An 18107-nucleotide genomic window follows, 5' to 3' on the forward strand; every position below is an offset into this window, starting at 1 on the left:
CAAAACTCACATGGTTGAAGCTCATTCAATTTCTTCTCCCATGGTTTCTAACTACAAGTTGTCTAAACATGGTGTTCATGTTTTTCATGATCCTTCTCTCTATAGGTCTGTAGTTGGTGCATTACAATATGTTATTCTCACTAGACCTGAAATCAATTTTGATGTCAATAAGGTTTACCAATTTATGATTGCTCCTTTGGATTCTCACTGAACAATGGTGAAAAGGATTCTGAGATATCTTAAAGGTACTCTGTTTCATGGTCTGCTCTTGCAGCCTGCTTCTGTTAAAAATCTCTTGGCTATTCGAGCATTTTGTGATGTTGATTGGGCATCTAATGTGGATGACAGGCGCTCCACCTCAGGGACTTCCATTTTTCTTGGTCCAAACTTAGTGTCTTGGTGGTCTCGCAAACAAAAGGTTACTGCCAGGTCTAGTACTGAAGCTGAATATCGCAACATTGCTCAAACTTCCACTGAATTGACTTGGATTTATACTCTACTGATAGAGTTACAAGTTTCTTTCACTACTCTTGTAATTTTGTGATAATCAAAGTGTTGTTTCTATTGCTCACAATCCAATTTTTCACAGTCGAACAAAACATATGGAGATTGATGTGTTTTTTGTGAAAAAGAAGATTTTGGCCAAACAACTCTCAATTGTTCATATTCCAGCTTTGGATCAATGGACTGATATTCTAACTAAACCCTTGTATGCATCAAGATTTAAGGCTATGAGAGGCAAACTCAATGTAAAGAGTGTTTTCAATGAGAACTTTCCCCCTTGAGTTTAAGGGGGAGTATTAGTATATGTCAATGTATAAATGTGAAAACAGTTTTATATTTTGTCTGTAAGGGTTGTTAACCTTTGCTAATAACACCCATTTTGTAATGAATATCTACTGTGAGGGCTATTAGCCTTTGCTAACAACACCCATTTCGTGTTAGTCAATAGGATCAGTTAGTTATAGTTAGTTCTATTGTATAGAGGTCTATAAATACCTGGATTGTAACTACCTCTAACTAATTTTTCATATCAATAGAATCATCTTTGTTCTCCTCCTTTTTCTTCTCTGTTTTCTCTCTGTTTATCGAAAAGTCAAGGTCTTCTATAGGACACTTTATATCAAAATCTAGTTTACCTTTATTTTAGTTATCTTGATATTTTTTTTTGATGAAATTACAAAATAAATACAATTGATAATTATCAAGGACGAATGTAACAACCAATGCATATAGTTTAGTTGGTAATGAGAGAAGACTAGAGTTTGATTTTTATAGTCATAGATTATATTCTTTAGGGAAGATGCAAAGAACTTTAAGAAGAACTAAATCTCGTATAAAACATTGAATCAAGTACTTTAGTAATGATTCAAGTGGTTCTCAAAACAACAAACATATTCAATTAGAAATCAAATTCATTTTTATGTAATTAATATAATACAAAAGAAATATAGGATTTTGTGTTGTGCATAGGATTTATTTTTTATTTTAGTTTTATAGCTGACCTAAAAGAATGAAGTTTATGAGAATATTTTGATATCTTATTGGAGAGTCAAAAGTTTTAATTATGGTGTAAAAGTTTTAAAAAAAGAATAAATTTAGCAACAAGAATGCCTTGTGTTCAATGTGATGAAGCATCCAAGGACAGGAGTGTGCAAAAAACAAAATGGTTAAGTTCAAACCTAACCAAACTGAAATTGAATCAAATTGGTTTGAAAAAAATAATTACACTGTTTACAAAAGCAATTCAATTAATCCAATTATTTTTATAAAATCGATTCCGGTTAACCAAATTGATTTTTACCTAAATCAAATTAGTTTTATTTGAAAAAATAATTCAGAACCAATTTATTTTTTAGAACCAATTTAAAACTGATTTAAAACAGATTTTCTAAAACCAGCTCATTTTGAACCAATTTTTTATATCAATTTGACAATTAGAACTGATTAAAAACGATTCGAAACCAATTCGATTTTTTCGTACATCCCTATCGAAGGGATAAATAATAGAGTATGGTGTTGTGTGTCACTATTTCTACTTTGTCTTATGAAATATTGCCAAGTAATAATTAACATATAATAATTGAAGTATGAGAAATGGTAGTTAACTTCATAAAATGATTAAAGGTTATCGCAAGTTTTACAGTTTATACACAACAGGGAAAAATAGTCAAATTGCAAAATTTAAAAATGATTATAATTTCACGTTACTGCCGACCATCTGAAACTTGTGCAGAAAATATTTTGAACTACTGATAATAAGATTCAAAATGAAAAGTTCAAGATCCAATCATACATTAGCAATTCAATGTTAAAAAGTTTAGATACCTATATACATTTCTGTTTGTTACATCAAAAGAATTCTACAAATAATGTCACTTCTCTACAAACCTAAGATACACAGCTTACAATTTTACACGCTCCTATGTACAAATGTGTCTTTTTTATTATATTATTATGCATGCACTTACCACCAAATATCACATGTTATCAGTCAAGTGTTTATACCAAGGCCCATGAACACTAACTGAAATAGTGGCTGCCAAAATCAAAACACCAGCAATTTCCACTACCTTATCAGTCAGAATACCAGCCCCAACTTTCATGAGAGCCATTTCTGCTAATTTCCTCCCATGGATCCCACTTCCACCAAGCACAACACCGCGCAAAGCTGAATAGACAGCATTATACACCCTCTCGAAAACAGCATCCCCAGCTTGTAAGCTCTTTCCTAGCATCCTAGCAGCAACTACCTTCCTTGACTCAAGTTTCCCTGTATCTTCACCGTCAACTGTGGGCAAATTGCAGATCACTTCTACAATGTCTTCAATATCAGCATCTTCAACACGGTCTAGGAGATCCAATAGTTGTGCTGCACACTTAGACACTAAGTTTTCCATATCTGCAGGGCTAGCTACTGCCTTTTCACTCAAGAGAACCTGACGGTGAATAAGAATGCTGCCATTCCCAAAATAGAGATAATATTAGTAAAATAGCGATTTATACATGATTGATACAGTACCATCACCAGCATAAATTATTCAATTAAGATGCTATTTTACCTTGTAGAAATCACAATAATCTTCTGAATTTGAGCCTGAACAGACCTCAGCCTCGAGAAGTTAAGGGATAAAGTTTCTGGGAGATCATCTTGTGTCAAACCAGATGTTCCACTTACTAATTTCAGCAAACCAAGCCTCACACCTAGATCAAGTTGTTCTCCCCTGCATTCTGGCAGCTGATCACCTGATCAAAAAACATACAAGTAGGTATTAAAGTGTTTGCTTAAATAGATGAAACAGTCTTCTTTAAAGAAAATTGAAGAATAGGGAATTAAAGTTTTTCAACTTGGAACCTTTAGCATTTGCGCCATCAGGAGAAAAGGCCATCGGACTGCCAGTTGTTTTGAGCAGAATACTTCCCCCAGTTCTGAGAGTAGTTGTAGGAAGCCATTCTTGGGATGAATTAGAAGCCAATCCTGATGAGGAACTCACATGCTCTTCCCATTCCTGACCTTTGCAATTCCAAACAGATGAAATCCATCTCAGTGTTGAAGGCAGAGAGGTATTGGCATCAGATGGAGATCCATATTTGTTAGCAAAGGCATTCCTAAGGTAGTCCAGACCAGCAGACCCCTTCACCAAAGACTCCATTAATCTTATTCGTGCTTTGCTTATCTCTTTCTTAAGAATCTGTCATAAGAATTTTACATGTCACAAAATATAAAAACAAAGTAAGACAGACATTTACAGGCTAGAAAATGTCCAAGCAGAAGCACTATCTTCTAAATAAAGTCCACAACAAGATCCAAATGTGGCATGTTTAATGGAAAGTATCCTCAAAATAAGGTTTTGTGCTTACAGATCACAAAAAGATCTACAACAAAGCACAGACAAAGTAATACAGACAGAAAGATTGTGCTTAATTTCATGGCTAACCAATCACAAAACATCTCAAGCTATTCAATGCATTACACCTAACTAACAACTAAAATTGAGAGCAGTGGTACTCAAGTGCTTTCAGAGAATTTATTACATCAGAAGCATCCATAATTTGTAATAAATAAAGCAAAAGGAAAAACCATGAACATATTGATCAAGTAAAATTTAATTACAGTTGAAGGCAGTTGTACTTAAGTGCTTCCAGAGAAGCATCCATAATTCATAATTAATAAGCAAAAGGAAAAAACAAACACCATTATTGTAATGATCAAGTAAATTTTAATTACAGATAAAATTAAGAGCACAATGAAGGAAAGGTAAGCAAACAGACCTGAATCTGTCCAAAGACAAATTGCAAGCCCTTCACCAAGGCTACAACACATGAATTGTTTGACTCATCCCTTGATTGACATATTTCACTCAATTCATGAAATAATTTCTTGTGTGCGGCCTTCATCATCTCCTCATTCGCTGGAGCTGAGAGCTTCTGCAAACTGACGAGTGAAAAGTCGAGAATTTTTGCAAGGTAATCAATGCCCAGGTTACCTGATTTCAGCACCTTCAAGTATGCAGAAGATGTTAGAGGAGAAAATATTGTCATGCTCATGCATATGCCAATGATGCATCTAATAGCCATCACAGGTTACAAGAAGAGAATATAGTAACTACCTGTGAAAGAATTTCTAAATCGATGGCAGCAAAAATATCCTCCTTCCAGCTTTTTGGAGCCATCTCACAAATTTCATCCCTAACCTCCCCCATAAGTTGAACAATCCAGTCATAGTTGGGCTGGTCCCCCTCCACAGATTCCATGATACCATCCCAAAAGGCCTTCTCGATTGTCTGCTTTATTTTCCCCTGCAACATAAAAAGATGGGTGAATCAGAAGTCAGAACTAAAAATAGCATGTCACCAGCTGTCAGTAAATTTAAAATTATATACTGCTTTGTATACTAATATTGGAAATAATTCCAAAAGATTCTAGATTAGGCATACATTTCATAGTTGGTGGGATAACATGAGCAGATCAACATCAAAGGCCAGAGAAAGAGCCTTAAACAAAAGCTTCATCCAAAATCAGCCATTAATTCAATGCTAACATTTATACAAATATGAACTAACCTCAACGCTGTTTTGAACGTGATTAGAGACATCAAAGCCATCAGCTACACTATGGTGATGCTTGTGAAGAAATTCATTTACGAGAACCTCATTCTCTGCTAGCAACTTCTCAGAGGATGTGCCAAGCTGACTATCTGAACTGGTTCTGGGTTCAGAGAAGCTAGACTCTCCAGGGGAAGTATTTGTTTCCTTAAAGAGGGAGCGAACTACTCGGCTTGACCTATGATTACTCTCATTAGAAATATTTCTTTCACTTGAGCTGGCAGCAGTAGAAAGCGAAGTTGGGCTTGTGGGCATAGATGGAATCATTGGAGACCTCACTGGACTTCCGTCATCCTTCACTACAAAGTATCTAGATCTTGTTTCAGATAATGCAGATTCCATACGCTCAATTCCAGCATCTCCACTCAGGTGCTGCACCTTTTCTCTCAAAAGTTTTTGATCCTCAGAGACCTGCATTAAATGCAAAAAGAAAATAAGGCCAAAGCACACTTTGCTGCAACAATAAGAAAGCAGTCAAGGGTGGAAACACCTATAACTGTAAGTTTGAATGTAGTTATAGTCTTAAGTCAATGAGCATGAAACATTGTTTAAGAAGAGGAAACAAGTGAAAAATTTACCCAATAAATAAAAGAAGAAGAATTCGTACATATATGAAAATCTTCAATATGCCAGAGTTTTTTTTTAAGTCATTAATGTTCCATGATATTATAAAAAATGCTCATCAACAACGGTTATCGTTCATGAAGAAAACTCAGCTATTGATGTGAAAAATTACCTGACGCTGAATAGCTTTCATATCATGACTAAGCTTACCACCAGCTCCTTCTGGAGTTAACTTGCAGGTTTGAATCATAGAAGCTTCAAGCTGGCAAGCTGCTCTAACCAAATCTTCCTCCAGTAATCGAGCATCCTTAACCTTCCATACCACAAAACAATTCAAGTATGAGCACCAAGCTTTATCAAAAGCAGCAAGCTGAGATCTGAAAGTACAACACTTCATGGATGCTGAGACAGACTCTTCATCAAAACTTCGTATTGGCCCATCTAGTATAATCTTTACCAACAGCTCAAACATTTGGACAAACTCTTGTGCAGATTTGGCTAGAGTAATCTCACATTCACCCATTCCACTGAAAACAGCATCTGGATGACCCAATATCATATAAGCACAAAGAACAACTCTCACAGGATACCTTGATAACCTAGCTAAGCTATTGTTTGACTCCCTGATTGAATCTACTTTCTTTGACTGCCTGCTTCTCACAGAACTCCTGGGAGTAGCCCTTTTCTTGGGGGAGGCAACCCGTTTAAGAAGGTGATCAATGTTATCCAAGCTAGACAAATTCTTGGCAGGAGCCACTGCTGTAGACACTTTAAGGCGGCTCTCAAACCGGTCAAGTAAAGTTTTCACAGTCTGAAGAGTAGAAACCGATTCAATCAGAAGGGCAAGCTGTTCAAACGGCATTGACTTGACAGATTTCTCATTGATCCCCAACACATCATATGCTTTTGTCAAGGTAAATGTTGTTCTCTTTTGCCTTAGGAATCGCCTCCAGCACCTTCAAGAACAAAATAAAGTAAGAGGAGAATTCCCTTTTATAGTAATATCTAGCAAAAAACAATTCTAATACATCCATTGTATTTCAGTTTTAAGGCGTGTATGACAGAGGAACAAAACTTCAAATACTAAATTTATAGCTTAGTTTAGACCTCCACCTCCAGTTCAAAATAACAACTAAGTAAAGCAATGAAATTAGCAAAGCTTTCTACATGACCTAACAAATATATATCAATATTTAAATGCAAATAAACCTTGCTAGATTTCTGGAAAGATATTCTGCTTGCTTTGGCATCCAATTCCGATTCTCTTGGGCATAGCCACGCAATCTTCCCCTCTGCCTGAGATATTCAGCTCTTTGTCGTCTTGCCTAACCAATATAAATTCAGAGAGTTATAAACAAGTGCCATTAAGGGCCACCAGAACTCCTCCCCCCCCCCCCCCCCAAAAAAAAAACAGCTTCAAGCTAACACCATACCCTCTGCAATCGATCTTCCAACTCATCCTTCTTTTTCCTTCTTTCAATCTCACGCTGGTGAGATACAGACTTTGCCACATGTATCACCTGCGAGACTCGAGCATGTGCCCTATTCTTCTCAGCTTCCAGCAACCCAAGTCGTTTCGTTTCAGCAGCAGTTCGTTTTTGGTGAATTGCAGCACGTACACACTCTTTATATTTGTTTTCTCGAGCCATCCTTCTCATCAATGTCTGAGACGACCTTTCTCTATGAGAAGCCCTTCTTTGCCTGAGAGCCTTGAGAATAAGCATCCTATTAGCCTCTGCCTGCTGAACACGCGATTCAACTTTTGTTCCAAGCCTCATGCGTTCATTCTCATAGCGCATTTCAACTCCAGTTTTTGCTGCTTGACGCAATTCATCCAGTCTTGCTAAACGCATCTGGGCCTTAGTCAAGATGCTCAACCTGTCAGAAAGGCAGTAAATTATGTACAGTTAATAAAGCACGTCAAATAAATTGAAAAGAAATCATTAGGGGCCAGTTGCTAAAATCATGTTAAATAGTTAAAGGGTGGAAGCCTTCTTTCAGAATTAAGAAACAAACTTTCAACTATCAATGGAACAGCTAAAGCATAAGAATTAGGTGTTAGATGAGATTATGTTAAATATTTAACTTTTTCTGAACACAAGATAAATATTTTTTAATTAGATTCTTATTTATCAATCAAAATGACCATTAAATTCCAGAAATAAGATTGTAGAGAAGGAGATGGGACAGATGAAACAGTCAAAATATCAGAAAGAAAGATCAAGATGTTTAACTATATTATAATCAAATTTATAAATTATACAAAGTTCCCCAATATAAGGATATAATATAAATAATACAGCTATACAGGCTTGATAAGTAAATGAACTACTTAATATTTCCAAATAAACTAATTCATAAAAAACAACAAAAGCAACTAGGACTGGCAATCCAATTCCAACAAAGACACCAAAATAACCATTTTGTGATTGAAATTAGGTCCATTTGTATAAGATTTTTCATAGAAACAAGTCTTTTTATTAAAATATATATCCAAAAGAGGATATTTGGATGAGTTTTTTTTAGAAAAGAAAAGCCAAAAAAAAATCAGTTAAAGTGCTTTTTCTAGAAACTAGGGAGAGAAGATCCTGAAATTTTTTAAAAAATACAGAAAAATGCTACCTCTCACAGTTTAAACTTAAAATTCACAAGAGCAAATTACTCCAAATGTTGCTTTTAATAGCTCATAAATGATCGTGAAAATTAAATTTTTAAGCCAAGTGGTTTTACTGAATGAAACAATAAAAACACACTGGCCGTTGGCAACAACAACAGTAATTGTACATGAGCATACAAAAACAACATTACAAGACAGCCTTGGGAAAACCAAAGTATTCAAAACCTTGGGAAAACCCACCTCTTCTGTTCAGCAGCCTGCAGTTTTGCTTCTAGTCTCTGACCAAGATCTTCCTCCTGAGATGAACACCTTGAGGGGCTTCTTGGCTTAGCACGTGCCTTGTTTGAGAGTTTCTCATAGTATTTCTGCATGGAAGAGAGGAGCGATAAGTAGAGAGCACCATAAAATAAGAACATTTAGAGTACTAATACTAACAAAAACAAGTTTTCAGAAAAAGAGAACCATATGAAATTTGAAAAAAGCACCATCACCAAAGAGTGCAAATCATAATTGGAATAGAAAAGAGGAAGAAGCCTCTCCTATCCCACCTAACATAGAAACAACCTTGAAGATAAAGCAAGCAAGAAAACGAAGAAATAGATTCACCACAATAATTAACCAATAGAGAAGTAGCAAAGGAACCACATAAATTCTTTCCATAAGCACTTGTTTTTCTTCCAGAACATCAGGTTTAACACAAATTAATTAATTAATTAATAATAACTAAATACACGTGGTTAATTCGAAGCAAGGGGCAAAAAAATAAACAAACCAAGCGGAAAAAAGTGAAAAGCGTTTCTATAATCAATCAATTTGAAGACCATAAACTTTCTCACCAACCAAACAAACACACTGTTTTAGAACGGAAAATCGTAGGGACACCTGTCTGCGAAGATCAGCGTTGTGGAGTTTCGCTTCGATTTCCTCCACCGTGCTCGGAGACTTGCACTCCGCGTCACGAAGCCGTCGCCGGAGCCTCTTCGGCAACCTCGTTGGCGACGAGAACGATTCCTCATCACCGGCCGGAAACTCCATCACAATTCCGCCGCCACCGCCGCTTCTCCCCTCCGGCAACTCCACTCCGACCGCCATCCTTCAACAACACCGCAACGTAGCAAACAACCTCTCCGTACCAGCGCGACGGCGATGAAATCGCTCCAACGACGTCGTACAGTACAAACCACACACACAGAACACAATAGAATCGCAACCACCAAAATAATAACAATAACAATAATAATCGACGATCGATGATCGATGATCGATGAACGGTGACCGGTGATTGGTGATATATATACAAACAACGAAGGGAAACGAAAAAGTGAAATTCGAAACGATTCAAAAAGGCAACGTCGCGACGAGTGGACTCAGTTTCGAGAGCTTCGTTTTATTTTTGAGTTTTTTTAGAGAGAGAGTGTGTGTTCCTCAGAAATGGCAATGTGAAGGGCGTGTTTGGGTTTATAATGGAATGGGTTTATTTGGAGTGTTCTTGTTTAACACTTTAATCAAAGAGGATTAGGGAGGGTATTAGCCACGTCACCATAGCCATCGCAACGGCACTCTCCTTTTTTGTTGTTTTTTACATTAATGCCCCCGTCCCTACCATTTTTGACCACATTACCGCTCCGGGGCCCATCTCTATCTACTACCTTATCGATTTGACATTTTTATTTTCCATTTTTCCTTTTAACTTAGAATCACATTTACTTTTACTCCAAGTTCTGTTTCTATTCTTTTCTTCTATTATTGATTGATTCGTCGTTTTTATACGCATTGGATTGGAGAATCCGTTTTTTCTTTCTTTTCTTTATTATTGGCAGGTATATTTCCTTTTCTCAAGCCCAAAATTCCAACGCTTGATTAAGAAGAATTTGTGTTTTCTAATAATTAAATACTCAACAGTTTATAGTTTATTATTATGCTTAACACGCAAAATATGTCTCATATTGTAATTAGTCAATATCAAATACTTATATTTCACATTGTGTACTACTAAAGGTTTGCCTTCATGTGTAATCGATGTTTATATTTGGGGTGTTTGGTTTTGTTTTTTTCTATTTTCATTTTCATTAAAAACAGAAAATTGTGATGAAAATGTGTTTGGTTGGATTTCTGAAAATATTTTCAGTGAAAATGAAAATAGAAAACAATCAGAAAATGAAAATATTCAGTGTTTTCAGTTGAGAACAAAAATCTTATTTTAGGTAAAATGAAATTAAGGTGACAATGAATGTAATTTTAAGCAAATCTAAAAATACAAAAAGACAAGAAATCAATATATCATAAATTTTTCAGTATTTTTATTTCATGAAAACATAAAACAAAAAATCAAACCAAACATATTTTTAAAATTTTAATTTTTTAAAAATAAAAACAGTTTTCAAAAAATAAAAACAAAAAATAAAAATACAAATCAAACACATCCTTTATAATTCATGTTTTCCTTTCTCCTGAGTTCTTTGGTATATGGTCGGTAGAAAACGATCAAACGGCGATGCAGCGTGTAAAAAACAATCAAATAAAGTTGACAAAGGATTCAATTCAAAAAAATGATTGAATCACAATTCAATTTTATCGCTAGCTTTGCGCTAACTAGCAAGTAACAAATTGATCAAATCGATATTCATTCTCATATGTAAAGGTCTTATCAGCATGAACCCATGTGACCATCTCACATAATAATTGAAACAATGCTACAGAGATAAGGGTGCTTGGAACAAATCATGGTCTATATGCCTTTTGAGTAAGTATGGATTAATGTTCAACTTTAAAGAAAGAAAGAAAGAAAAAACCATTCATGATAAAGCTGCAGGGTTAGGTTACTTTTCTTACATGTATATGTAAGAAACATACCCGCTAAAACAAATAAATTGAAATATAAATAAATAATAAAAGTGCTTATTAATAATATATAAGTTCCTTTAACTTGATCTACTTTGTTTTATCTTAAATAGTTACATAAAAAATTATTGTGCGTGTTTGTGGTTATATTAAAAAGGTTCATGCCTTTTAAACAAGGCTAGGTATCAAATGAAAGGAACAAGTAGCGAATATCTTGATTTGTAATTTTACATTACCACATTTTTGCTGTTTATTGATTTCGATTTTACGTTTTTAAAGGTCGCGATATTTTATATGCATTATTGAAACCGTATATAGATATTTTGTTGAATGGTTAATTAGTTCTGAAGTAGCGTATTCTTTGCTTGGGTTCAAAGGTAATTCCATTTACAAACTCCAGTCTAAAATCAATCAGAATATACATCATGCGTGCATCGGATATATATATAAAAAAAACGAAGGGTTTTGTAAGTGAACATATAGTGAATTGTCAAAGGATATACCTGAGTTGGTAAGGTGTGAGTTTTTGTAAATTTTCCTACACGATCTTCATTACCTATTCTTTTACGCCTATAATTTACTCTTTCCCCCTTGTGTTATTCATAAAGAAGGCTTTATTAATGTAACATATACCAACACCAATAGGCGATATTCAAATGCGGTGTGCTTTTTTATTTTTATTTTTTTTCAGAGACATGTGCTTGCAGCTCTTATTTGAATCCTATACTATTATTATCAAATAATTATATTAGAAGATACGAGAATTTCTTTAAGAAAAAAAAGATACGATAATTCAAGGTTTGATTATTTGGTAGGCGCGTGTTTAATTTGCTAAATTAATTAAAAAACCTAATGTAGTAAATATAATAATTGAAATAATAGCCCATCTTCAATGAAGAGTGAAACTAATTAATTAATTAGCATATTTTGATTAACACGCGCCCAATTTGATTTTTTTTTTAGTTCATAATAAAATAAATATAAGTAATAATAAGCACCGAGTAGCCTAAATAAATTTTAAAACTTTATATAAAAGTTGCAGTTATAAGAAAAAAGTTAACAAATGTTTAAAATATTAAAACAGTAAAATGATAAATGTACTTTTTTTTATATCATATTTTGAACCCGCTTGATGATTTGAGAAAATATCACCAAACTACAAAACAGGATAGGAATTGGCAAATGGTAAATGTACTATTAGCAATACAGCGGTACATAATGATCTCAATTGCACGAACAAATTTATAACACATCATTTAAATTAATAAGTACTTACCAAACTTGAGGGAAGAGTTTTCATGGGGCAGCTGATACTTCTCCATAGGTGTAATGGTATTGGTCACATATATCTTGGAAATCTATATTAAAAGCACGAAGATTAAGCACATGATTTAAAAAACAAAATCAACTAAAAGTATCTATTTCTTCTTTTCATGCTATTTTATCAGTTTCAATGATTGAATGAATATGATTAATAAAACACATGTACATCAGTGCAGTTTATCTCAGTATTATAAAATGTAATATAACACTTACAAAAGTAAAAATTAAAAACCAAATATTAGGGGCAGACATTCAGTGTAAAAGTTTAAACAATAACAATCATAAGAAATGGATAAAACATTACAAGTGCTCTGACCTTTGCATCTCAATATATCGAAATATCACCTGAGAATGAAAAGAATTTTTCATTGTCCTTCTTGGAAGTAACTAGTGATATGTTGCTAACCTTAACTGCATGTTATTATCTGTAAGAAATCAAAACAGAGTCAACTTGGAAATTAATTTCTCAATGATGGGATTTGTCACTAATGAAATAACAAAGGACAGTGTCAGTGGGGAAGAGATAAGAATTGCTTTGAAGTATTAACCTAAAGTAACCAAAATTGTAATAAAACAGAAAACACAATTTGCCAAACATAAGAAAATTGAGATAGTTTTGTTTTCCAGTCATTTTGGGTCCCCAATTGTATGAACTTGGAATTGGAATTTGAATCTCTAATAATTGTGAGGAAATACATGCTTTTGGAATTCTTCAAGCTATTAAATGCTTTGCCTTTTCATTAAGTAATTTCTGTTTTAATTCCTTAATCATGAGTTTTTAAATGCTGTTATTATTTTTAGCACAGGATTTACCCTTAAAGGTGGGCAAATTCCTATTGCTTGTGACCACGAATTCCCTCTGGAAACACAATATTTGATTTCTGGATCATGCATGTATCCTACAATCCTAACCAATGTTACTATGTGAAAATTTGTTCCTCACGCCTAGCACATGATAATCCAATTTGGTGTAGCTATACGTAGCCGTGGGTTGAGTATGTATGTATATTCAAGTGTGCGGAATAGCTTCAACTCTTTGATGAACCTCATCACTTAACCTCTATCACTTCTTCCACAGTTTTTAAGTGATAATTTATTATACAATTTAAAATGTTTTGCAAAATTTTTTAATTCTAAAATCGAATAAAAAAAAGAAAATCTTTCTTTTCACTAACCTCTAATAAAAAAAATTAATAAACAAGTTATCTTTTGATTATTTTAATTATTTTAGAGAACGAATAGAAAGACATTAAGGAATTATTTCAAATAAAAATAAAAAAAGAGTATAATTATACAAATTAATATATGTTCTAAATTGTCATTGAAAAGGTGAGAGATGGATAAAAAGTATCAGCAAAACACACAATAATTAATTGTGTGTCTACTTTCTAGGACTAAAAGGTAGTTTTTAAGCATAGGAAGTAAAACTTAAAAAGAAAATAAGTATATGAAGCAAGCAATAGTTTAACCATTTTTTATTCAACATGAAAACAACACATCCTTCTCCCTTTTCTCCCTTTCCCAAACTTTATCATAGCCTTAGAATACATATACTCCCTCGCCCCTACATAGTTAGGTTTGTGATGACTTCCCGGTTTTTCCATTGAAAATGCAGCTTGTATGGCCCACATAAAAAGTAAGGGTAAACCTGGGAATCCAAATATTATAAACCTAAATCAACTCGTACTTCCCCTCTTTCGCTATTATTACGTCAGGCTTCGTGAATGCGCTACGACATTCGACGAGGTTGGATTGCGTGGCACTCGTTCAACGATCTGATGCACAAGGTTACGGTGATGTGGTAAGTACCAGAACGTTGCTCTTTCGGATAGAAAATTAAAAAGGAAACAAATAAGGAGGTGTTTGGTTTGACCCTATCATTTTCATTGAAAATAAAAAATGATGATGAAAAAGTATTTAGTTAAATTTTTTAAAACAATGAAAACAGGAAACAATCAGAAAATTAAAATAATAAAATTTCATTTTTAGTGTTTTCAGTTTAAAATAAGAACTTCATTTTGAATAAAATGAAAATGGGTTTGGTTTAACTGTTTTCATTTTCATTGAAAATAAAAAATTATGATGAAAATGTATTTGGTTAAATTTTTTAAAATAAAATGAAAACACTTTCAATGTTTTCAGTTCAAAACAAGAACTTCATTTTGGATAAAATGAAGATGCGATGACAAGAAATATAATTTTAAACAAATTTAAAAATACAAAAAAAAAACAAAAAGTCAATATATTATAAATTTTCAGTGTTTTTATTTTCTGAAAACAGAAAACAAGAAGTCAAACTAAACCTATTTTCAATTTTAATCTTTTAGAAATGAAAACAGTTTTTAAAAAATAAAAACAGAAAATAAAAATACAAACCAAACACATTTTAAATAAATAAAAAGACAAAAAGGGAAAAACTCAAGCGTGTGAAGAGCCACAAAATACACGTGCGCCGCTAGAGACGCTGGAGTCGGAACTTGATTTCAACCATAAAAACCGCTGAATGTGGGGCCCACAAGTTTAGTGGCCCTCGCGTTCGCATACGTGAAACCACGGACATGAAAATACGAATGTAGTAGACTCGTACATGTCCACTTACTCTAAGACATGTTCCAAATAGTTCATGATTAAAATAAATTAATTTTTGGTGTTGCTTGCATGGTGGACCTGAAATTTGATGCATGATCTCAGTTTTTTATTTTATTAGAAAAAAATTATAATAATGAAGAACAATGGCAATCACTAACAAGGGATTTGCATACTTGGCTGCGAGAGAATGTTCAAGTGGAGTTAATATTCTATTTCGTCCAATCAATTTCATGATATAGAAAAAAGGTTATTTTGCAATTGAATTATCTTCTTCACGCAAAATGCATTAAATCTACTAAATATGCATTAGATAAAATGATAGTTTCAACTTATAGTAGAAGTAGTAAGTTTACAAGTAAATAATGATTTTAGTAAGTTAATTAACTAGTTTTCTAGTCTTTACAAGGTAAATTAAGTTTATTGTGTATTGATACGTAAACGTAGTCATATTTATAGCATTGGAGACTTTTTTTTTTTATTATTATTATCTTTATTTTTCGAGTGAGATAAAATGCAAAGGTGATTTTTTTTTATATCTACATTTGTAACGGTTCAATTTGTGTCGGGCTTAGGTACATGTACTATACTGCTAGAGGCATTTGAGGGATTTTCTAACAGTCATTTTTTCTTTTACACTCAATATTTTTTTTTTTATAATTCTAACATTATCTTTACGTATACTCATACCAATTATTAAAAATATGTTTATGAAATAATTTAAAATTAATGATGCATGCAAATCTTGAATTTATGATTTTCGCATTATGACATTCTAATTAACTAAATTAATAAGTTAATTATATTATAAAATAATTAATGTTGATCTAATAATATACTTTTTTAAGTATATAAATTTTAAATAAAAATTATAGGTTTAATAAACTTAAGTTCACCATAAGCTTGTGCATCACATCGTTGAATGAGTGTTAAAAATATAATTATGTTATGTAAACTTATATATATAAATAAATTAATTATTAAATCAAAAATAATTACAAAATTTATTATATAAACGTATATATATTAAATATACATTAAAAATTTAATATTGTATATAGTGACATTAATTATTTTATACCATAATTGATTTATTAGCTCAATTGATTGAAATGTTATGCTAATAACATGAAAGTTACATGTTCGAGATCTGCATGAGTCATTAATTTTAAAGTATTTCGTAAAACATATTTTTAACAATTTATGAGTCATACACATTGACAATTTGTATAGGTCATACGTAAGGATGTTTTTGATTTTCCACTCTGAGGTGTAAAAGAAAAAATGACCGGTGCATTCTTCAATCTCGGCACAGTGTTGGGTCAAGTTATTGGTGGAAGGGAATTGCTATTCTCACCACCATTTGTAACAAAAAAACACTATTGCCCCTTGTTATTTTCCTACACCCCTATTCTCTTTCTCTCATCCTTCCCCTCTCTTGTTTTTTCCCACACCTTATTTTTTATTTTTAACTTTTAGATCTAACAAAATTGTAATTTTTCTTTGTATCTAAACCTAGATACATAATATAATCACGATTCTAATATGTATCTAAGTTTAGATAGGTTACAAATTCATAATTTTGTTGTGTATACAAGTTTAGATGTAAAATGGATATATATATATATATATATATATATATATATATATATATATATATATATATATATTATTTAATTATGATATAATTCATCATTTAAATAATAATTAATTAATTATTATACCAATTATCATAATGATATCAAATGTTATCTTTTTTTAATAGTACTAGAATTCGTTGTGATATAAATTATCTTTCTAATTAACCTTTAAATTAATGATGACACAAATTATCTTTTTTACTGTAATCAAATTAATTATGATACACATTAATATCATAATTAATTCGACTACCTTTATAAATGGTAAATTTTATTATCACTAATTCAATTTTAATTTTAAAAAAATTTATATGATACTTATTAGTATTAAAAAAGGTAAGTTATATATTAATTATTTTAATTTTAATTTAAAAAAGGATAACTTATATCATCATTAATTTTATTAGTTTAAACAAATAACTAATGTCTATAATTTATTACAATATTTTTTCACAAACATTAACAAATAAAAAATGTGTTTATGTTATATAAGAGTGAATTAAAAAATATAAATAACAAAAATATGAATTCATTGTATTAGTTACCCACCAAATTCATATTTTCGTTGGACTGGTATTTTGGAATATTAAAAAAAAATGTAACCATATGAGGGTGAGAGTAGCAATTTTTGGGATAAGAATAGCAATTGCCATGGTAGAATGGATCTTTGCCTACTATAAGGCCTCACCTAACTGGTCGGCCTTGGCTGACTGGCACAAGAGAAAAGGAGTTGTTATTCTCACTTCAACTTTTGCTATTTACTTTCTATTTACACCTCCATGTGCTTTAAAAATTATTTCCAAAATATCCTTCTTTGCATAATGAAAATATGTTTATGTTTAGTAAGAGTGATGCAAAAAAATACACAATAAAAATGTATTTCCATTGTTTATGTTATATAATGGAAACATATTTTTGTTGTATATTTTTTACATTTTGTTACTTGACGAAAATAGAAAATGTGTTTTCATTTTTTTATTTGAAAAAAATTGTTATTAATTGTAAAAATATAGTTTTTAAATTATTCTTTAATTAATTATGATACAAAACATATTGGGTAAGGAAAGAGAGGGTTGCTTATGTTGGGTCACCTATGCTTGAAGGGTTGGAAAATCTGATGGTGGTGGATCTTTATGATTCCAGTCAAGGTTGCTGAAATACAAGATTGGTTGATAAAAATCTCGATGATTATGATGCTCAAGCGATTTTTAGAACCCCTGTGTATCCATATTTGGAAGAAGATAAATTAATTTGGGTTGCAGCTAAAGATGGTAGATTTTCTATCAAAAGTGCATACAACTTGATTATGCAAAAAACTTTGCAGTATGAGGATTGTAAAATTGAAGGTGACTGGAATTTGATTTGGAGAGTAAAGATTCCCCCACGTGTGAAAACCTTACTTTGGAGACTCTATACCTACAAGGTCTAATC

The 18107-nt window shown here is 32.3% G+C and overlaps 1 protein-coding gene and 1 long non-coding RNA gene across 2 annotated transcripts; both read right to left on the bottom strand.

Annotated features, from left to right (window-relative positions):
• Positions 1-2304: 2304 nt before the first annotated feature.
• Positions 2305-9747, bottom strand: LOC100810394 (uncharacterized). The gene is made up of 11 exons (XM_006592609.4): positions 9169-9747; positions 8527-8651; positions 7103-7547; positions 6879-6994; positions 5842-6625; positions 5064-5516; positions 4611-4799; positions 4273-4500; positions 3356-3692; positions 3063-3246; positions 2305-2958 (listed from the first exon to the last, which is right to left on the bottom strand). The coding sequence occupies exons 1-11, from the start codon at positions 9376-9378 to the stop codon at positions 2481-2483; spliced, it is 3549 nt and encodes a 1182-aa protein (XP_006592672.1). The 5' UTR covers positions 9379-9747; the 3' UTR covers positions 2305-2480.
• A 2437-nt stretch (positions 9748-12184) lies between these two features.
• Positions 12185-13507, bottom strand: LOC121173124 (uncharacterized). The gene is made up of 3 exons (XR_005887414.1): positions 13264-13507; positions 12404-12875; positions 12185-12283 (listed from the first exon to the last, which is right to left on the bottom strand). It is a non-coding gene; the product is annotated as an uncharacterized lncRNA (long non-coding RNA).
• Positions 13508-18107: the final 4600 nt, after the last annotated feature.

The sequence above is a fragment of the Glycine max genome, chromosome 12 (assembly GCF_000004515.6).
Source record: "Glycine max cultivar Williams 82 chromosome 12, Glycine_max_v4.0, whole genome shotgun sequence".
NCBI lineage: Eukaryota > Viridiplantae > Streptophyta > Magnoliopsida > Fabales > Fabaceae > Glycine > Glycine max.

What these genes read in the sequence shown, in the direction of transcription:
- LOC100810394 (XM_006592609.4), bottom strand. Translation starts at nt 9,378, where the DNA reads ATGGCGGTCGGAGTGGAGTTGCCGGAGGGGAGAAGCGGCGGTGGCGGC. An exon ending in TGGAAGATCGATTGCAGAGG is followed by an intron (nt 6,995 to 7,102) that starts GTATGGTGTTAG and finishes TATATTGGTTAG; the next exon opens with GCAAGACGACAAAGAGCTGA. An exon ending in ACGTTCAAAACAGCGTTGAG is followed by an intron (nt 4,800 to 5,063) that starts GTTAGTTCATAT and finishes TTTATGTTGCAG; the next exon opens with GGGAAAATAAAGCAGACAAT.